This window comes from Tupaia chinensis, unplaced genomic scaffold, assembly GCF_000334495.1.
Source record: "Tupaia chinensis unplaced genomic scaffold, TupChi_1.0 Scaffold000081_1, whole genome shotgun sequence".
Lineage (NCBI taxonomy): Eukaryota > Metazoa > Chordata > Mammalia > Scandentia > Tupaiidae > Tupaia > Tupaia belangeri.
Window position 1 is genome coordinate 215,550 of NW_006159542.1, and position 22,917 is coordinate 238,466.

The following is a 22,917-nucleotide window of genomic DNA, read 5'->3' on the forward strand; positions in this document are numbered from 1 at the left end:
GGGAAAGAATGGGGGCTCTTTCCTACCATACAAGATGGCAGGTAAAAAAGCTGTGAAGGAAACTAAGGGAAGAAACGCGAAGCCAAGAAGGCCGATGCCAGTGGCAAGGTTAGAAAGGGTGAAAGAGACCGATCTTTGCTAGCAGATGGTGTATCACAGAACTTGGTAGGCAGGGCCGAATTGAGAAGGTTTATATGTGACTTATGTGCTGGGCATTTGCTTTCCAACAACTTGAGTAGTTGACATGTAAATATTTTCTCAAAAATATTTAAAACCATACTGTCTCTGTTGTTAAAGAGTCGCAAACAAAATTATACAAAATTATAAGAAATACTTTGAACACGATCTTTAAAATTCAGTATTTTGAAATTTTGCAAGTTGTTTATTAACTGTCAAGAACTATCGAGTACGAGCTAAAATTTTTTGATATGTAAAGTAAATGTGCAAAAATGTAAAAATAAATAAAAAAAAGAAAGAAAATAAATTAATGAATAAATAAAATTAAATAAATAAGAAAAAGAACTTCTAGTCAGGAGTGGAACTGTAATGAAATGAAGGCTGAAGCGTTAGAAACCAACTAGACTAGCAGTCAGCCGGGTTCCTACAGGATCTGCTCTGCCTCCCATGATTATGCCTCCCTTCACCACACTGTGGTCAAGGTCAGATGTGTCGAAAGAAAATAAATTAATGAATAAATAAAATTAAATAAATAAGAAAAAGAACTTCTAGTCAGGAGTGGAACTGTAATGAAATGAAGGCTGAAGCGTTAGAAACCAACTAGACTAGCAGTCAGCCGGGTTCCTACAGGATCTGCTCTGCCTCCCATGATTATGCCTCCCTTCACCACACTGTGGTCAAGGTCAGATGTGTCTGTCTCCCTGCAGAACTCCCTGAGAGCGGGGCCTAGGTCTGCTTCTTTCCTGTGTCTTTAGCATTTGACCCATCATCAGACGTTCAAAATAGAGTATGAGCGAAGAATTTGCTGAGCAAGAGAATGAATAAGTGTATGCTTTCAGAAAATCCTGTTTGTGCATCTTGCAAGAAATGGATGGGGCTGGCAGGTGGTATGGTGGTTTAGGTGCTAGACTCTCACATGGCCAACTATAGTTCGAGTCCTAGACCTGGTGGCTTCCTTTCTCACTTTCTCTCTCTCTCTGACTCTCTCTGGTGAGTGTGCCCTGAAACAAGTTAAAAAATAATGATAATGATAAATACAATTAAATAAATAATTATTTTAAAAGTTAAAAAAAAAAAAAAAACCTTGGGAATAATTCTACAGATCACTTGTGTGGTTGAGAGCAGACTAAAATTAACATACCGAGACACAGGACCAAAGAGCCAAATTTGAGAAGGGGAGCTATTGTCCACACAAATCTCTTGCTCACAGAGAATATATTTTCAGGTATCTCCTCCAAAATTCAAGGCTACTTAGGTCCTCTTTGTTGGCTGCACCAGCAATTCGTTCCAGTGACCTCAGGGAAAGAACAGCCTCCACAGGTTCCCAGGACACAATGGGAGTGAAACAGACTCAGAGTAGATCAAGATGACCCTGGATGTCCAGCTGCCTGAACAATGAATTTCCTAATCATTTCAGTCAGTTCTGGTTAGGTTTTACATTGCTTGCAACAGAAAGCTTCCTGGTTTGTACGAATGGTTGCTGTTAAGGATGAGATGAGAGCGTATGCATGAGCCAGAAGCTCAGTGCCTGAGACATGGCGAAAACCTGACAGTAGTTCTCACCACTCTCCACTTTGTCCTAGAGAGGCTGAGAGACGTCTCGGAAACAAAAATTAATGTCCACAAACATCTAAGGTACCAAGATATCCCTAGAGAGATAACCAACATGGGCAGGGAGAGGATTCTTCAGGTATATTATGTCTGTTTTAGAGTCTGTCTCTACAAACCTTTACTTCGGTGTACTGAGTACCTGCTATGTACAAAATCCAGTGCTTAAGTGTAGTGTAGCATTACAATACATTGGGAACAAGTGACACAGTTTAGGGCTTGGGTGACAAAAGAGTACAAACTGGGCAAGTCAGAGAGAAGGACTTGCCCATCTCTGGATGAAGCCCGGCTCTGCTTTGGCATTCTGAGGATCAGAAGTTTGGACGTATGTAATGGTACAAACGATCCTGCTGTCATCAGGCCCTGCCTGACCCCTTACCTACTCACCTTGTCCCTCCGCTTTCCATAGCTGGAACACTGACACACCCCCCCACTTACATTCAGGTCCTGCCAGTTCACTATGTCATGTAGCCTTCCCTGCATCCAGGTTCCTGGCCCTTGGGTGTGTGCCATCCAGAGGCAGCCCTCAATGGCATGCTTTGCCACATCACAGAGACAATTCACCAGTTAGTGAAATGGGTCCATGAAGAGATTACCAAACTGACTCAACCCACCCAGTTCAGACTGATGTGCTCAGGAGAAGGTCAGATGAATAAAAAGAAATGTGAAGGGCCAGCAGGTAGTATAGTTGTTATGATGCTGGACTCCCACGTGGCCAATGGCAGTTCGAGTCCCAGACCTGGCACTTGAAACTCATGCTGGGTGTCTGTACACATGTGCCCAAAAATCCCAGGAGTAGAATGGAGGAAAAGAGATTGTGGTGTGGTCATCTCCCATCAGGAGTGATTTCTCACTTTCCCTCTTACTGTCTTTCTGCCTGTTTCCTTCCCAGTGAGTACACATGCTTTATGACAAAAAAACTAAAATAAAGAAAAGAAATGTGAAGATGCACACTGTTTTTAAGTGTTTAATGAAGACAGCTTCACCTTCCCCCTCTGTGGTGGAGGAAAAGTTGATAGGGAGAATGGGCAACCCACACTGAACTTTGTGATTAACAATTATGTGCTGAAAGTCAGAATTTCCTGTCCAAAAAGTGGCCGGACTTTGGTGTCCTTGGCTGGTGGCTCCCCATCTTCACAGGAGTGATTTGCACTTAATTCGGAATAGCTGAAGTTTGAGAACTAGGGATCCAGATTTGGAACCCTTAGCCCAACCCTTCCTTGGCTCTACTTCCTACAACATATTCAAACTAGGGTTGAGGCCACCCAATGGCGTAAACAACAGGCCTTTTCCTGCAAAACTGAGCAAGACTGAAAAACAGAAGATGGTGAATGCATTTCAAATTGCCCAGACTTACCCCTTTTAATTTGTAAACAAAATGTCTTTAATTAATTACACTGGTTAATTAAATATGATCTCTCTCAGATATAATCTGATCCATTCCTACCCACTGTAGGAAGGTATCTAAACTCCTCACTGTAATTTGCAAGGTCCTCTGTGATCAGATTCTGGCTCATCCTGCCTGACCTCTCTATACTTCCTGCCTCATCCCTTATTCACTTGCCTTGGGATGGAAAGAATAATGAACGGTCCTGGATATTTGGACCCTAACCTCTGGAACCTGAGGAGTGTGTTACCTTACATGGTAAAAGGCACTCTGCAAATGTAAATAAGTTAGGGATTTTTTTTTTTTGAGAGGTTTTTGCTATAGGGCATGCATGCTCACCAGAAAGACAGAGACAGAGAGACAGAAAGCAAGAATCACACTCCCACACCAGGGGAGGTGGCCATGCCTCAATCCTTTCGCCTCCATTCTCCTCTCAGGATCTTGGGTACGCACACACATGCACCCAGTGTGTGTTTAAGCCACTGAGTCCAGGACTTGAACTGCAGTCGACTACATGGGAGTCCAGCCACATAGCCATTACACCAACTGCTGGTCCCAATAAGTTAGGGATCTTGATATGGAGAGATGATCCAGGATTACAAATTTAGTATTCCTTCTACAAAATGCTTAGGACCAGAAGTGTTTATAATTTTAGAATATTCGTATATATAGGATGAGATAGCTTGAGAATTGGACCCAAGTATAAACATAAAATTAATTTCTATTTCATGCATACATTCAGGCACACAGCCTGAAGGGGTTTTTTGTTTTGTTTTGTTTTGTTTTGTTTTAACCAAGGTTTTGTTGTATCTCCATCTTCCTGCCTTAGCCTCCTGAATAGATGGGACCACAAGTGCACGCCACCACACCTGGTTCCTTCGGAGGGGGTCTAACTATGTTGCCCAGTTTGGCCTCAAACTCAAGATTCTCCTGCCTTAGCCTCTCAAGTAGCTGGAATTTTTAGTGCACATCACTGCACCCAACCTGGGTTGAACCCAGAATCATATTTGGGCCTCCCAAATAGTCCCATCCTGCAAAGCACAATACCATAGCACAGTGCAACACTGAGGCTGGGCCTCAAAGCAATTTTATACAATACTTTCATATTGCAGCATTTTGACTGTGACCCATCATGTGAGTTTAGATGTAGAACTTTCCCTTTGGCAGTCACATTAATACTCAAAAAGTTTTGGACTTTGGAGCATTTCGGATGTCAGATTTTCTGATTACAGATGTTCCATCTATATATGGGTGGGCCCTAAATATAATCACAAGTATCTTTATTGGAGAAAGGGAAGGAAATTAGACTATGGACGAAGAGAAGGTAGAGACTGGAGAGATGAGGCCACCGGCTAAGGAATGCTGGACTACCAAATGTGGAAACGTTACCAAAAGCTGAAAGAAACTAATAATAGACTCTCTTCTTTGGAGCTTCCAGAAGGAAACAGCCCTACTGACACCTTGATTTTAGCTCCAGAAGGTTTAATTCAGACCCAGCCAATGTTAACACATGTTGGTAGATACTGCTGCTCTGTAAGCTGGGGCTACTTGAGAGGCCCAGGTCTGATTCCTGGTCTGCACTAAAAACTATGCACAGTGGCATGCACTGTAGTCCCAGCAAATCAGGAGCTTGAGGCAAGGGGATTGTGACATAGTAAAACCCTGTCAAAAAAAAAAAAAATTCAGTAAGACTTCTGGCCTCCAGATTTATTAGATAATACATTTCTATTGTTTTAAGTCACTGAGTTTGAGGTAATTGATTGCAGAAACAATAGTAAACTCATATAAGGATCTTTGAAACGTTCATGGAAAACGGACACAATTTAAAAAATTATGCATAGGCAACCAGCAGTTAGCATAATGGCTATGTCGCTGGACTCCCACGTAGTCGACCACTGTTCGAGTCCTGGACCCGGTGGCTTAGAACTCACGCCGGGCGCATGTGCGTGTGTGCCCAAGATCCCAAGAGGAGAATGGAGGAGAAGGGATTGCGGCGTGACCATCCCCCCTGGGGGTGATTTCTCGCTTTCTGTCTCTATGTCTGTCTCTGTCTGGTGAGCGCACGCGCCCTATAGCGAAAACCTCTCCAAAAATTATGCATAGATTTCAAAATTATTTTTGTAACCAAAATAAACTTGTACTTTCTTCTTTTTCTCTGATGATAAAGTAGGAAAGAGAGTGTGGGTCAGTGCTGTGGTGCAGTGGTAATGTGCTACCGAGAGAAGCTTGATCCACATGGTGACTGTGGTACAAACCCCCACACAGTCTGAAGCACAGTGGGCACACGTATGACTACTCAGTATCCAATAACCTAGAAGACTGGACAAAAGGGACTGTGTTGTGACCAGACCCATTATGGTCTCCTCTCTAACCCTCTCTTTCTCACATGCTTGCACACATACTCTATCATGATTAAGGGAGGGTGATTGCTATACCAAAAAAAAAAAAAAACCAGTATTAATAAGGGCTAGAGAACTCTGAGGAGGAAGAGGCTAACTGGTTTACTCACTGGCTGCAGTAGTTCCCTCTTGAATACACGGCTGACAGCCACAGACATTCTTCCTCAAGGCGATTCCATGTTTGCATTCTCTCTTGGTCTGATTACACATCCTGTTGAATGAACTCCCATCACTGCCAATAAGCTGTTCCTGATGGCTTCTGCTACAGGACTTTCACCCAATCCTGTCCCTTCCGCATCTTTGTAAGACCCTCCTCTGTTACCTCTGTCCAATGCAAACCCTTTCAGAATGCACTGTAATGTAACAATTTTATGGGTATAAAAGACCTCAGTTTTTTCAGGGTTGGTGGACATGTTACCATTTCCACCTGGCCATGTTGCTGAGGGGGCCACTGCCTGTCCCAGAGTCTGAGCCTTATTTGAAGTTAGATTGGTGAGGCCAATAAACTCCCTTTTTCCTGATAACTTTTGCTACACAGTTGTTCTTTTTAGTTCAACATTCCCATGAACTTTGTGAAATCCCCTGCTACATACCTGGTCAGTAGTTCCAGATAGTTCCAAACACATCCTGTTGGTCTTTCTTTGGAGCTTGCTCTCTCCTTTCTTGGAGATGCCTCTCTGCACCCTTTGTCTGATTTATTCCTAACCCTTTATTCTAGTTTGGTGTACTGTAGAAAATTACCAGACTGGGGGTTTAAACAACAGAAACTCAATAAATGGAGGTCGGCCATGGGCCAGCTGGGAGCATGGGAAGATGACTGGATTCCACATGGTTAATTTCGTGGTTTGAGTCCCAGACCCAGCGGCTTGAGAAGCACACCAGTGCAGGTGCACATGTGCCCAAAATCCTGAAAAGAGAGAAGTGTAGGAGAAGGGAATGAGGTGCGACCAATTACCTATCGGGAATGCTTTCTCACCTCCTCTTCCTCTCTTTCTCTCTCTCTCTCTCCTCACGCAGGGAGCATGCATATCCCTTTAGCCAATTTAAAATTTTTATTTATTAATAAATAAATGGAGGCCAAACCGAGGTGCCAGCATGACCGAACACTGGTTTAAAGATTGCTGACCTCTTGCAGTGTTTTCTTCATCTAACAGAGTGAAGAGAGAAAGCAAACTGTCTCCTATTTTTTTTAACAACGCACCAATCATATTATCAAATGTGTACAACATTATGTAATTTTCAGTGTTGAAAATAATGAATATGCCTATAACTTTTGACTATAACATATTATATGCATGCTTTGAAAAGCCAGGCTATTCCACAAAAATACAATGATTATTTATAAAAGAGGAATTATAATTTCAAAATGACAAAGAAAGAGGGAGGTACTAATCCTACATAGAACTGCACTTTCATGACTTAATTACCTCACAAAGGCCCCATCTCCAAACACCATCACATTGGGAATTAGGATTTCAACATATGAATTTTGTGGGGACACAAACATTGAGTTTATTGTACCTGTTTAATGTTTTTTGAACGATTTGCCATAGGATACTCACCAGACAGAGAGAGAGAGAGAGTGAGTGAGAGGGAAAGTGAGAAATCACCCCACAGGAGAGATGGCCACACCGAAATCCCTCCTCCTCCATTCTCCTTCTGAGTTTTTTGGGCACCCACAAACAAACACCTGGCATAATCTTCAAGCCACAGGTCTGGGACTCAAACTGTGGTCAGCCATGTGGGAGTCCAACGCCTTAACGACCATGACACAAGCTGGCCCCCATTGTGCCTTTTTATTTTATTTTTTTTAAAGGTGTTTGCCATATGGCATGTGGGCTCACTGGAGAGACAGAAACAAAAAGAGATAGGGAAAGTGAGAAATTACCCCACCTCCGGAGGGATGGCCATACCGTAATCCCATCTCTTCCATTCTCCTTTCAGGATTTTGGGCATGCACACACAGCCAGTGTGATTTTCAAGCTGCCGTGTCTGGGAGTCAAACTGCAGTCAGTTACATGGGAGTCCAGTGCCTTAGCCACCACTCCACTGGCTGGCCCCCCATTGTGTTCTTTCTTAAGATTCAGTGTGGTAGGCCAGCTGGTGGTGTGGTGTTTAAGTGGCAGGATCAACTCTCTCAGCCACTAGGCTACAAGCTGGCCTGGTCTGGCTCTCCCTTAATATCACTGGCTGTCAGCACTGTTCAAGTTCTGACTTAAGAAGCACACCAGGTGCATGTGCATGCATGCCCCAAATTTCAACAGCAGGGAGACATGGAGAAGGGATTTTGGGGTGACCATCCCCCATGGGGTGCACTTTCTCACTTTCTCTCTGTCTCTCTCTCTCCAGCAAGCATACCTGAGCTTCCTTAACGCTGCATTCACCACAAGGTATTGTCATGGCGATTGTGTGCCTGACTCCCTCAACTAGGCTGTGACCCCTAGGGCAGAAATCAAGGTCCTCTTTGTGGAGAGTCTAGCACAGGGATTTTGGTACTTTAAGAGTCCTCAATAAACATTTATTAAATGAACCGGAGTGGTTAAAACTTCTTGACCTCCCGAGTGGAATGACTTTCACATTCACTCTCTGGTTCAGCTGTCTCTTCTTATACCTTATCACCTGGGACTCGTACCTGGGACTTGCACCTTGCCCTAAGAAATCTCCAAGTCAAATATCAACCAGGGTCAGTTCTGATAACTGGGCTACTCACTAGAGGCTACTGAAAAATAAATACCACAGGGGACAACTAGAATATTCAACAAAGACAAAAAGTTGGGTTTTCTAAAATGAAGTTGAGAGCCTCTAATGGAGAATGTGCAGAATGTTAGTGAAGTCTGCTTTTGTTTTTTTTTTTCTAGTTGCTAGAGGGCATGTGTGCATGTCAGAGACAGAGAGAGAGAGAAAAGAAAAGGGCCCCCCAGGGGAGTGTGGTCATGCTACAATTCCTTCTCCTCTATTTCTCCATTCTGCTGGGATTTTAGACATGCACTCACCTGTACCCAGCATGTTTTTCAAGCCACCAGGGCCACGATTCAGTCATACAGGACACAGCTCTCTCAGCCACTAGGCTACGGGCCGGCCTGGTCTGGCTCTCCCTTAATATCGTTCCTGGATCTTTCCAGCCCTGTCCCAGTAGAACTGGCAGTTCAGCCACTACATTTTGCTATTTCTATACCTCCCTGATGATTCATTAAGCTCTACAGCTAAACTCTATTCTTAACCTAGAATATGATTTAGTTGTTAATAAGGCTCATAATTGAAATTCTTTGCTCTGGCTCTGTGCAATTAGCCAACTGATACACTTGAAATGGGATTACGGACCTCCGTTTACCACTTGATAAGCTATTAAACTGAAGCTACAAACCCAACTTTATTTTGCAAATTGTTTCTCTACAGGGATTTTTTACCTGATTACAACATGATTTTCTTCTTTGTCAGATGAGACAGGTTGTCATCTTCCCTAAGGTGTAGAGATTCAGAGAGAACTGATGGAGACTTTCCCAATAAAAGGGACTTAAAGCAAAGAAACTAAACCAAAAATGCACCAGAGCAAAGCAATAAGGAATTATAAAGTAATTTTAATTCCATCAACAGGAAGAATGTTGAACTATGATGAGATTTTATATTTTAAAGTTTAAAATCTAGCTTAATATATTCTGACTGTCACATAACCCTCTTTATTTTTAAAGATAGAAGTAGTTATGATGGCAAATGGACAACACAATCATTTAGGTAGCATCTAGGAATATTGCTACAATTATTTTACATAAATAGAAATCTATGTCTTTATTAGTGATGTACCACATATCTTAGGGTAAAAATTCACATCGAACAGGCTTATAAATATACATAAATCTTGAAATCAATCACAACTGGACATTAGGTACACAATTTTTATAAAACAAATATAACCCATTAATGTCTATTTAAAGGCATAGTTTTTACAAAATAGTGATTGGTAGACAGTCTCAAAAAAGTGTAACGAATACTCCTGGAGCCAGACCGTTTGAGCACATCAGCGTGTCTGTGGGAATAAGGCATGTGGAGAAGCTGCATTCGCTCTTCCAGGTGGCCAGGGCATTCTAGTCTATGTGAGAAATGGGAACTCCTGTAGTGACCTGGGTGACTGCCACACCTCTGCAGCAACTGGTAACCTTAGAGACTCAATTATTCTCCGGAAGAATCAAACTGAATGGTTACTATGTAATGGGGGGGAGGGGGGAGGAACATTAGTCAAGGGTCAGTGTATTTATTTATTTATTTATTTTTTTACTTTTATAGTGAGGCAACATACTGACAGGGTCTCACTTTGTCGCAGAGGCTGTCCTTGATCTTGTGTTCCTCCTGCCCCAGCCACATAAGTAGCTGGGTTCCAGGTATGCACCACTGTGCCCAGCCATTGGTACATTTTAAGTGAAAAATCCCCAACAGCTTGATGGTTCCCTTACATTTTCAGTCTCCAGACAGATTTTAAATCACATTAGCCTAGCCACTGTTTTTGTGAGAAGGACCTTGTGTGCAAAAGTCAGGTATTAAATATAAAAACAGAAGTCCAACTTGAAACTAAGTAACTGGATAACTGAATAAAGAGTCTAATTAAATAGGATAATGCACAGGTTGTATCAACATGCCAGTTACTCAGTTAACACTAGCCTTGGTTTCTTAACAGTATGATATTTTATGTGTTCTTAATTCATATAATGATGGAGAGAGCTCAATAAAGAATACAGGAATCCTTTCTACAAACTAAATTACTATAAACTGAAGGGCAGTTTTGCCTGTTCTATGCATGATGTTTCATCTCTTGGGTGTGACAACATTCAAGAGATCAGAAACAGAAACAACCCTGACGAAGACCTTCAAATGCTGGCTGTATGTATATATAGGCATTTATGAATAAGTGCACACACACACACACACACCCCATCATGTATGTACAAGTATATATATACATACATATACTATATGAACACACTGAGAACAATCAAACTTCAATAGACACAACTAATTCTGGTTAGAGAACAAGGATATATAATTATATACAACAAATTAGACACATCTCAGCATTTGGCCTAGTGCAATGGTTCTGGAACATTTTTCCAATATAGAAGGTAGGTGCTATGTCACATATGTAAAACACTCCCATGGGTATAGGAAATTCTAATAAAACTTTAAAAATGTTTCTGTAGGGCAGCAAGTTACTCTGAAACATTGAAATTCTCATCACTAAGAGCAGTTCGACAGTAAAAATTGTTCACAACTGCGAGTTTAGGTAAACTAAAACCATTGCCTACCCTGCCTTGTATTTTACTACCATTTCTTTCACATCAAATCCAGAAAATGTATTAGAATATAAGTGGGAGCCAGCAGGTGGCATGGTGGTTACATCGCTAGACTACCACATAGTGGACCTCAGTTCAAATCCCAGATCTGGTGGCTTGCTTTCTCTCTCTTTGTCATGAGTGCATGTGCCCTATAGAAAATTTAAAAATAATAGTGATAAATTAAATTTTAAAAAGAAGCTTCCAGATGCTAAGAAAATAAAATAAATGCACAGGGATGCCATTTATTTATAACAATAAAATAAACTACATTATTTTAAAAACTAGTAACTGTAATACTTTTGCAGTTAACCAGTGATATGTTACGTTATGATTGATCATAATACGTTGGTGAGTCCCCAGCCAGCAGAGAGGGTGTGAAGACCACAGCCCACAAGCCAAGCTCTGCCTGCCTCTGTAGAGCCTGCAAGCTAAGAATGGTTGTTGCTATTTCTTAAATCAAAAGAAGATATTTGTGACAAGTGAAAATTATATAAAATTTCAAATTTTAGTGTCAACTAAGCTTTTTAGGAACACAGCCATACTCATTCATTTATGTATTATGTTAGGGAGAATTGAACAACTGGGGCAGAGGCCATACAACCCCAAATACTTAACATCTGGTCATTTATTTCTTTAAGATTTTTGCCATAGGGCAAGTGCACTTGCTACAGGGAGACAGAGAGAGAGAAAGTGAGAAGTCACCCCACCCCCAGGGTAGAGGGATGGACATACTGCAATCCCTTTTGCTCCATTCTCCTCTCAGGATTTTGGGCGCACACATGCATGCCCAGAGTGTTTTACAAGCTGCCTAATCAGGACTTGAACCACAGAGTTGGCCATGTGGGATCCAGTGTCTTAAGTACCACACCACCTGCTGGTCCCACCATCTGACCTTTTAAAGAGAAAGTCTGCCAACCACTGGACCATAGCTGAGAGAGACGTACAACCTCAGCAGTAATATCGCTTATGCACAAAATCCTGAGGTTAGCCAGTAGACTTAATTACTGAAATGGAAGTAAATACCCTATAGGATGGAAATTCATTCTTGAGTTTTCTAAATATCTTGATTTCTTTAATGACAAAAGCCAACTTAAGACAATACAGCTCCTGCATCTTGTCTGAAATCATGTTTATAAATTCATCATTGAGACTACAGTGAAGCAATGAAAAAGCACTAGGCTCCAAGTTAGGAGAACTAGGCTTTGAGTAAGTCCCTTTTTTAAAAAAGAATTATTTAATTTTATTATTACTATTATTATTTTAATTTGCTATAGGGCACATACACTCACCAGAGGAAGAGAAAGAAAAAGTAAAAAAGCAAGCTGCCAGGTTCAGGAATTGAACCATGATCAGCCATGTGGGAGTCCAGCACCTTAACCACCATGCCATCTGTTGGCCCTTAGGTAAGTTATTTTTAAAAATTAACTAGAACAGGGACCAGCAGATGGTGTAATGGCTGCATTGCTGAACTCCCATGTAGTCAACTGTGGTCCAAGTCTTGGACCTGGTGGCTTAAACTCACGCTGGGCACATGTGTGTGAGTGCCCAAGATCCCGAGAGGAGAATGGAGGAGAAGGCATTGCGGCATGGCCATCCCCCCTGGAGCGTGATTTCTCACTTTCTGTCTCCCTGTCTCTCTGTCTTTCTGGTGAGCGCATGTACTCTATAGCAAAAACCTCTCCTCAAAAAAAAAATAAATAAATAAATGAAATTAACTAGGACAAATATATTCTTCCACTCTTGTCCAATCTCTGTGTTATTTTTTAAATCCTACTAAAAGTGTTAAAATGGTAGAATAAACATTTTCTTAAATGAAGAAAAAAATTAATGCAAAGCAAAATGTGCTCTTTCCTCAAATTTAACTATAAGAATCCCCTAATTCATTATAAATTACTAAGGGGGAAAATGTGGGCTCCATTTAATAAAAGTTTTAGGCCCAGCCTTGTGGCGTAGTTGGTAGGAAACTGAACTGCAGTGATGGAGGCCACATGGTCTAGAACAGGTTTGGGTTCCAGGGTCTACCTAAAAACACTCCAGGCACATATGTATGTTCGTACATGTGCCCAAAATTCTGAGGAACTGGAGGGCTGGGGAAAGGGATCGCAGTGTGACAAGACCCTGTCAAGAGTACTTCCATCTCTCTTTGTTCCTGTCATTCGTGTGTGTCCATGTGCTATCATGAATAAATATAAATACCAAATGAAAATAAAAGTGAAGATGCGTAAATGTATAGGAAATCATATCATCTCCCTAGGCCATAGCTGCCCCCCTTGTAAAACGAGTGCATTGGATTAAATGGTCTCTAAAATCCTTGCCAGCACTGGTAATATACCAAATGACTAGCCTCAGTTTTTTCATTGACAAAATTGGATTAATAATAAAATCTACTTCCTATGGTTGTTGAGAGGATCAAATGAGTTAATCCATGTAAAGTGCTTAGAACAGCACTAAATACATTTAGCTAGCATTATCGTTAGTCTATCCCAGCATTTTACAAAAAAACAGTGGTTGAGTATCTCCCTCGTCACAAGTTCAATATGAGAAAATAGGAATACAGAGGTAAAACAGAATCTGATTTGCTTGGCCTGGCTTGAAGTACAGGGGCTAGGGTGCTGCAACATGATGATAAGTCACACGGGAGGTCTAGGTTCAGATCCCAGACCAGTCTAAAAAAACATGCTGGGCATAGCAGCACGTACCTGTGATTCTAGTGAGCTGGGAGGCTGGAACAGAGAGAATATGGCAAGAGCCTGTCAAAAAATGCTTAGTGCTCTCTCCACTTTTTCAAGTGAAAAAAGTTGAACATTTTCATATATTTAGAGAAGAATGAATAAAATCGAAGTCTAGAGTTTTAATTTTATCATTCTAGTAATGATAGTTCTCTGAGAGGATGATCAAATGCTGTTCTACATTCTACATGGTGTTCGAATTCTAATACCTGAACACTGACTATGTTTAAAATGTGAAGTCATGTTCACTGCCGGGTAAAATAACACTGTTAGTAAGGATCTTTATATTTCAAAAGACGAAGTTGAGTGTTTGCTTAAAAGAATGGCTTGTTGTTTTTGTTGTTGTTTTTGTTTTTGCTATAGGGTGCGTGCACTCACCAGAGAGACAGAGGAAGAAAGAGAGATACCGCCTCCAAGGGAGGATGGCCATGCCGCAATCCCTTCTCCTCCATTCTCCTCTCAGGATTTTGGGCATGCACGCACATGCACCCAGCATGACTTTCAAGCTGCCAAGACTTGAACCATGCTATTGGCCATGTGGGATCTAGCACCTTAAGCTCCATGCCACCTGCTAGCCCTGTTTTTTTTTTTTTTTTTTTTTTTAAAAGGTGTTTTTTTTTTTTTTTTTTTTGAGAGAGAGATTAAACAGGGTCTCACTCGTCCAGGCTGGGATTACAGGTATATGCCACCATGCCCGACTTCAAGAATGGCTTTACAGTTTGGTCACAGGTGGAAGAATATAAAAATATTGACCAGTTCGGCATATGGAATCCAAACCTTCTGAACCAAATTTGCCATAGAAATACTGTTTCATATATTTATTTATTCTGCAAATGTTTACTGAGTCCCTCTTATGGAGTCATCTGCTATAATGAGTAATGAGAAGTGGTCTCTGCATCAAGGAATTAGCAGGAAGGACCAGTTAGCAATTAGAGCAAAGCATGAGTATTATGACAAGACAGCCCAGTGTGCTATGGGAACATCTGACAGGGTCCTAAACCTGTGCATAGTCCACAGATGAGAGGAAGAAACATGTAAGTTGTAACCTGAAAGACGAGTAGAAGTTCATCAAGCACAGGAGGTGGAGAATGCTTGAGCACAGGGAACACCATGAGAGGTGAGAGAGGGCCAGGTCTGAAGAACCGACAGCCCTTCAGGGCAGCTCAGCCTTGCTGGGACATCGTGAGTGGGTAGGAGTGGCGAAGGATGATATTGGAAGTCATCAGGGTGGTCTCCATGGCATCTTCATGGCAGTGAAAAGTCATTGAAAGGTCTAAGCACAAATATGCAAAACTGGCAATCAAAGTTGAAATAATTAAAGAAATCATTCACTCAATTCAGAATATAAACAAAGAAAACCTCCAATGACTCCTTCCCAGCCTGCTAATAGCTAAGTCTTTCATTTTAACCTATTTATAGCTTGAATATTATACACATAAGAGGTCTTTCATTTTAACCAATTTATAGCTTAAATATTATATCCATAAGAGAGAGCAATATAAAAATATTTACAATGTGGATGCCTGCACACTCAGGATCCTCACTACTAAACAGCCACTAGAGTTGAAAAGGTGACACGCAGGTCACACTCGACCACACCCAGAGACTTAGTGAAGCAGCGATAGAAAGTCAGGTGGAACCACGGACCTGAACCAGAGGACCTGAGTTTGAATCCTACCCAATTCCATCATTTAGGGCACTTAATCTCTTCCCATCTGTGATGACAAATACTGGGTTGTCAAAAACGTCATGATGCATTGTTTCCCATGTTTTTCGATGCAAAAATGCATCATGACTTTTCCAACAACCTAATATATCTTTTTAAAGCGCTTGGTAAACTCTGCAATGCCACACGTCATTACTGCTTTCCTTATTTTGATTCAGTTCTAGAAGAATTTGAAAGCTCTTCTCACAGGAAGTCTTTCACCTCGGACATGAAACTCAAGGATGACATTAGAAATCAGCGTCCTGTGTTATTTCATCATAAAACCCATAAAGTTGGAGCTAGCTTTTCAGAAATGGGAACAAGCCCGAGAACCCCAGACCACCACGATGGAAATGCCTTAGCAACTCTTCTCACAGACTCCCCTCTGAATGGGCCGCTAGCACAGACATTTGGAAGAAAGGAACACTTGGGTTCCTCTGAAAGAAAGGAAACCACATTGCATCAAGGCATTACTAGGAAGGATGCTGATTTCCTGTCCAATTACAAGTCTGAACATTCTGAATGGATATTCTAGTTGAATTCGTTTTATAGGTCACATTCTCATTTTCTAATTAAAAACAAACACCTCATCCTAAAAATAAGAAAATTCTATTCTAAATCTCTACAATCTCCAAAAATGTTAATTTATTATTAAAATGGCTTACATTTTAATTAAGATGATTTATCTGTTATAATGCATATTTAATCATACTTACTGTAAGCCAACTGACAACAGAATTGGCTGAATCCACAGATGAATATCTTCGTTTATAAAATACAGTGGTAGGAGCATTCAAATTCTGCTAAAAGTTCTCCTATTTTCTTAAGATTAACATAATTATACATCTTCGAGAACACTCATAGTTTCATTTTTAACCTTTCCAAACAGCAATTTAAAAATGTTTTCTCATAGCAACTCACTAACTGAGAACAAATTTCAAATAGTGACCATTTTCCTATCACTGTAATCTCCCTCATTCTCCCCATTGGTTGTATGAATATTCAAAACCATTTATGCTTTATGGAAATTTGAAAATTCTTCTGCCCAAAAGGCTGACCATGAACTTGTGACATCCAGCAAAGTTTTCCCTGGCAATACTCAAAGTAACTCTCCTGTGCAGACGTTCTCAGAGTAAAGATAGTTTAGAGACATTGTTTTTTTTTTAATGTTGCTAGATGGCAACAGGAGTGGGAGGGTGCAGAAATCACACCCCAAATGGGCATGGCCACACCACAATCCATTCTTCTCCATGTCTCCCTCCTTCCAGGATTTTGGGCATACATGCACTTACACCTGGTGTGTTTCACAAGCCACTGGGTCAGGGACTCAGATCACTTAGTCAGCCACATGAGATGTAGTCTCCTCAACCAACATGAGAGCGAGTGGCCCTCTTTTTTTTTCCCTTTCTTTTTTTTAATGATCAGAAGACACATGCACTTCCAGAAAGAGACAGAGAAATAAAAGGGAGAGGGAGAAAGCACTTCTCGATGGGATGTGGTCATACTGTACTTCTTTCTCCATTTCTCCATCCTGTTGGGAATTCGGATATGGACACATGTGTGCCTGGCACATTTTTCAAGTCACCAGAGTCAGGAGTCAAAACGTAGTCAACCATGTTGGATCCAGTTCTTAATCACTAGACTTTGGGGCCAACTTCAGAGATATTATTTCTGCCTGATTCCTTCCCCACCTTGAGATGAGTTATCTGATTGAGTAGTCAAGGCTACATGGCATCTGAATCATGAAAAGGCAACCTATTTGGGTTTCAAATCCCATTCAGGAATGGCAACCATACTTTTCATCAAGCCAACTCAGAGATGTTGTGAAGTTCAAATAAGAAAACATACTTGAAAGTGCTAAGAAAGGTTTTAAGTACTTTCCAAAATGTGTGGGGTCATTATTAAACAATCCTCTTTGACTAAAAAAAGAAGCTTGTTCCTTCTTCCAAAGAGTTGAGATCATGAGTTTGTTTTTTTTTTAAATAATAGAAGCTAAAATGATACTAGATATTCTTCAAAAATATATTTATACTAAAGACTTTCCAATTCATTTAATCTGATGGCTTTGCAGCTGTGGTTAAGGGGTTCCCATCAATAAGTAGAAGGTTAGGGCAACAATCAGAAGCAAACAAAATGGAGACGAGAAGGTCTGGTAGGCAGCCGATGGCATAAAAATGTCTTCATACTTGTAAATACTGACCACACGCTCTGAAGCCGGTGGCGAGTCTATGTCATGTCGAGTGATAGAGCCTTTAAGAAAGAAACAGAAGAGCAGGAGGTAATCAAAAAAAAAAGGAAGGAAGAAAGACATAAAAAGGTATAGGCAAATCTTGAAAAGAATATTCAGTGTTAAGTGCATAAGTAGTGATTAGAAAGACATGGAATCAGGCATTAGAGTTATCATCTGAGTTCTCTGTAACTATATATAGAAATGAAGAACACAGAAACGTACAGAGAAATTAGCTCCAAATATCCAGAAATACTGGTTCTTATATTAATTGGCATACCCCATAGCAGAACAACTGGTTCTTACATTAATTGTTATACGCTAGAGCAGGCACACCATTGGGTTACTCCGTGGCACTCCAGTTTTAAGACTGCTACTTAAGGGGCCAGCAGGGGGTGTGATGATTAAGGTGCTGGACTTCTTCATGGTTGACCATGGTTCAAGTCCCAGACCTGGTGGCTTGAAAAACATGCTAGGAGCATGTGTGTGTGTATGCCCAAAATCCCAAGAAGAGAATGAGGAGCATGAAAGAGAAGGAACTGCAAGAGTGACCATCCCCCCCGGGGGGGCGTGATTTCTCACTTTCCCTCTGTCTCTGGTGAGCGCAGATGCCCTATGGCAAAACCAACAAACAAAAACAAAACAAAACTCACAACACCACTACTTAATATTTTATGAATACTCTTTAAATGTCTCTAATGAGTTTCATCTTATTGATATCAAATGGAAAAACTATATTTTTATTTGAAACAGAAAAAGCTACTAATCATTTATTCTTCAAATCTTTTTTTTTTTTTTTTAATTACCAGAGGGCATATGTGCTTGCCAGACAGAAACAGAGAGAGGAGGTTGGGAAAGCACTCCCCAATGGGACAGAGTCATACCACAATTCCTTCTCCTCCATTTCTCCATCCTGTTGGGATTTGGGCACACACTCATATGCCCCTGATGTGGTTTTCAAAGGACCAGGGCTGGAATCTGAACTGCAGCCAAATATGTGGGGTCCACTTCCTTCACCTCTGATTATGGGGCCAGCCCATCAAATCTATCTTTTATATATAGATAATCAATAACTCCTAATGACACTATAGTTTTTCTTAAGGTGTGGGGAGCTAAAGAGGAGATGTGAGGAATGTGCAGGACGTGACCACCAGAATAAGACCAGGGTTTGTACCCGGACATGGCCTTGGGTGGCTGGACTGTTAGGAGCAGAATGTCTTGGGACTGTTTTGAACTGAATGTTCCAAAGTATTGTTATAACAACCTGATGAATTCAGTAAGGACCTAAAACCTTACATCACAGAAGTCTCTGGAGTGTGTATAAATACTAGCAATAAAGTACATTTGGTGCTGACCAGTATTGACTGGCAGTCCTCCCGTTTCTATCCTGTCTTCCTGTCTTTCTTTAATCCTCGCCCCCGAATTCAGGAACTGTTTGCCATCAGCGGGTCTGACATTAAGGATGGAAGCCCTCTTTCATTGTCTGAAGGACATAAAGAGATGGCCTAGTCAGGTCAGGCCAGAGTGCGTGGGGTTCCCTGAGTGTGTCAGTATTTATCTATCTGACACAGTGGGGTAGAATGGTACAGAAGGTAGGATGATTGTATTACCAGACAAGTATTTGGATAAGAAACTTTATTCTGACATGGTTATAAACTGAACAAGGAAAGACTTGTGCATAAAGGTTATTTAATAAGCTAAGATTGATTAGAAGTATGTGACCTCCTGAATAATCCGTATGAAATTTGAGTTAGGGAGATTAAGTCTGGGCCAGTAGGTGGCATGGTGATTAAGGCACTGAATCCCATATGGTCGACTGTGCTGTTCAAGTCCTGGACCTGGTGACTTGAAAAACATGCCAAGCACCTGTGCATGCATGCCCAAAATCCCAAGAAGAGAAAGGAAGAGAAGGGATTGTGGCATGGCCATCCCCCAAGGCAGTGATTTCTTACTTTCTCTCTCTCTCTGTTTCTCTCCAGTGGGCATACATATCATATAGCAGGTGAAAAAAAAAGATTAAGGCATATGAATTCAGTGTAAAGGTACCCTGAGGAATAGACTCAGAGTGAGGGTTTTTAAGATATTGTCTTCTAGGGAAACCTTGCTGACCTTGACAGGTCAAGTCCCAGCTTCAGGATCTGTGCTGACTCCTTTTGGAACAAAAGGAGTTGGCATGGAAAGGTCTCTCAACAGGTCCCATTCACCTCTTCCACCTAGGCTCAATCCACTGGGCATCTTATCTACATGAGCTCCTAGACCACCATGGACCTCCAGTTCACACCTTCTTTGAGGAGATCTAATCTCATACCTTCTTCAAGCCTGAGCTCAAAATTTCTCCCCCTCAAAGAGACCTTAAGAGAATGGATAGGATCTGATCAACAGAGAGAAATTAGCAGGAAATTAAAGAAATAAGAAAGCATAAGTCAGCAAAATGGGACTTTAAAAGTTTGTGGAAAAAAGAAATTAAAATATGAATTTTGGTATGAAAAACTGTTAAACTAATGTGTAGTTTTTTTCATAATAAACATTTTCCATTGTCCCTACTTTAAATACAAGGAAACAAAGTTCAGAATTTATATCACAAGCTAAATATTATACCACTACCAAGGGATAGAACCAATACTCAAGCTCAAATTTTCAGACTTCAAATCTCATCATTTTAAATGAGTTCATTTCTCCAGGCTGAGATATAATTTATTTCCCAGGGTACTAAAAGTACTTAAGATATAATTGCAGGTCCACTGTCAGTAATCTAGGAAATCGACAAATGGAAGGGGTGTCACGAGCCTGGAGGCATCCAAATATTTCCTCAACCAGAAACAAGCAAAAAAGGTAGACTATGTTACTGCCAGACTGATCAATGGAAATTGAAGGAAAAATAAAACCAACCAGATCAGCTTAGAGTAGCTACAGAGCATACAGACAGCAAAGATGCAATAACAAAGAGCCAGAATGAGTTCTCGGTATAAGGCCTGCAAACCAAACACTCTCACATTCCTAGTCAGGCTATTAGGCTGATCAGGCAGGAGTAATATTCAAGACACAGTGTAACTGGATTTCAGGAGTCTCTAATAGGTCTCCTGATATCCAGGAGTCTTGTTGGAGAAATGCTCAAAAACCCTTCCATCTGAAATGAGGTCATCAATACATATTATCATGGAACTTGGTAGAAATGCAGAATCTTGGACCCCATCCCAGACCTCAAATACAGCATTTTAACAATATAGTCAGATAATCTTTTTTTTTTTCTTTCTGAGAGATTTTTTTTGCTATAGGGCATGTGCACTCGCCAGAGAGAGAAAGAGACAAAAATCAGAAATCACCCCCTGGGGGGATGGCCACACCACAATTCCTTCTCCTCTATTTTCCTCTCAGGATTTTGGGCACTCACACACACATGGCCAGGGTGAGTTTCTAGCCATCCAGTCAAGGACTTTGAACCATGTTGGTCATGTGGGATTCCCAGCCACCTTAATCACCATGCCACCTGCTGGCCCCTACTCAGGTAATTCTTATATAAATATTCTTTTTAATTTTTTTTTAAATTTAACTTTATTTACTTATTTTAAATTGAGCAGAGAGGAACAGAAAGAGAAAGAGAGGGGAAAAGCAAGAAAGCAAGTCACCAGGTCCAGGATTCAAACCATGGTCAGGCATATGAGAGTCCAGTGCCATGCCACCTGCTGGCCCCTCTAATATGGATTAAAACTAGAGGATTAATGGGCTAAATTGTAGGATAATCTGGTAGATTTGTGACCACCAGAACAGTCATAAAGTAAATGGGAATGAAATATTTGGTGTCAATCTCTTATAGAAATCTCCAGAAGCCCTTTCTTATTCAGTATATTTTCTACTGGGTCATCAGAAAAGTTATGTGTATTATTCTAACCAAAATGTGTCGTGACTTTTCTGATGATCCAATATTTATAGCACAGGAGTTAGGAGTATTTGCCAGCTTTGGAATCAGACAGACCAAGGGATAAGTTTTATTATTTCCATGAATTAGTCGTATATCCTTGAACAAGTTTCTTAATCTTTCTAAAAGGATTCTATACCTCTCAAGGATGAGCTAAAGAAGAAATGAAAACATTGTGAGAATTAAACAGAGCCAAAGATAGATAGATATCATATATATTATATAATTATATATTTTATATATATGTGTATATATATATATATATATATACACACACACACACACATATATATACACACACATATATATCTCCCACATATAGCAGACATATAAGCTATTTCATTAAGGATATAGCTCTTCATTTACTATCTTATACTGCTCTACCTCTGTATGACTTGTCCATTTGTTTATCTATGTGTACAATTTATTTTAATTGCCAGAGGGCGCATACACTTGCAGAAAGACAGGGAGCAGAGAAAGAGAGGGAGAAAAAGAGGAATAAAATACCGCTCCATAGGGTGTGGTCACAGCTTAATACCTTCTCCTCCATTTCTCCATCTGTTGGGATTAGGGGCATGCACACACACATGTGCCTTGTATGTTTTTCAAGCCACCATGGCCAGGAGTTGAACCATGGTCAGTCATGCAGGAGCTGGCTCCCTCAACCATTAGGCTAGAGGGCCAGTCCCATGCCTGTGTACAATTAAGTCCATCACAATCTTCTGAAAGTAAGATTCGCAGCTCCTCTTTTTCATATTATTCAATATGGTTATTACTTTCATGCATACACGGTGTGACTTAATAACGAACACAAGCACAGTGATGTCAGTATATAACCCAGATGTTAAACATAAGCTTACCCTGAATGGCTGGACCCCAAGCAAACAGATAATACCAGCTCAAATGGAGGTCAACAATCGTTTCGTCTCTGGGAACATTCACAGGGCGTTTAAATCTGCAGGTGACGCGATTGTTCTCAAAGACTCCTTCTTCGTCTCTGGCAGGATTTCTCTGAATCTCCTTCGCCCACTGGCCTACATTATAGAAGTGTTGTATACGGACCCTGCCATTGTCATCATGAACACAGGCCATGACATCGTCACCACCCTAACACAAAAAATTACACATAAAAAAAAAGTCAAAGGCTTATCTTTAGCAAACTGGTCACCAGAAATATACATTCTATCACTTCTGTAATCACATCTGTAGTCCAGATGTTTTCTTATTCATGGGTGGAGATAAAGTTTATCCAAAAACAGATTGCTATATAAATGGAGATTGCTATATATTGGGTGGTCGGGAAAGTCATGGCACATATTTTACGTAGAAAAACACGTCTTGACTTTCCTGACAATCTAATACATGGCTGGAGAACTAAGAGGAAGAAGGGGTGGCTGACAAGCCTGCTTGGCAGTTTATGTGACTGAAAGTGACAAGACACTCTT

General features: G+C 40.8%; 1 protein-coding gene and 1 long non-coding RNA gene across 2 annotated transcripts in view; both read right to left on the reverse strand.

The window, feature by feature from the left end:
* Positions 1-14,265: 14,265 nt before the first annotated feature.
* Positions 14,266-16,590, reverse strand: LOC106734199 (uncharacterized). Its single transcript, XR_001369918.2, has 2 exons — positions 16,046-16,590; positions 14,266-14,917 (listed from the first exon to the last, which is right to left on the reverse strand). It is a non-coding gene; the product is annotated as an uncharacterized LOC106734199 (long non-coding RNA).
* Positions 16,591-16,896: 306 nt separating this feature from the next.
* The window catches only part of FRRS1L (ferric chelate reductase 1 like), a gene marked incomplete at its 5' end in the record, with an annotated part of 37,000 nt that continues 30,979 nt past the window's right edge, over positions 16,897-22,917 (reverse strand). The window contains 2 exons of the mRNA XM_006142798.1: positions 16,897-17,579; positions 22,333-22,579. Coding sequence (XP_006142860.1) covers positions 17,407-17,579; positions 22,333-22,579 — 420 coding nt within the window. The remainder of the gene's footprint in view (positions 17,580-22,332; positions 22,580-22,917) is intronic.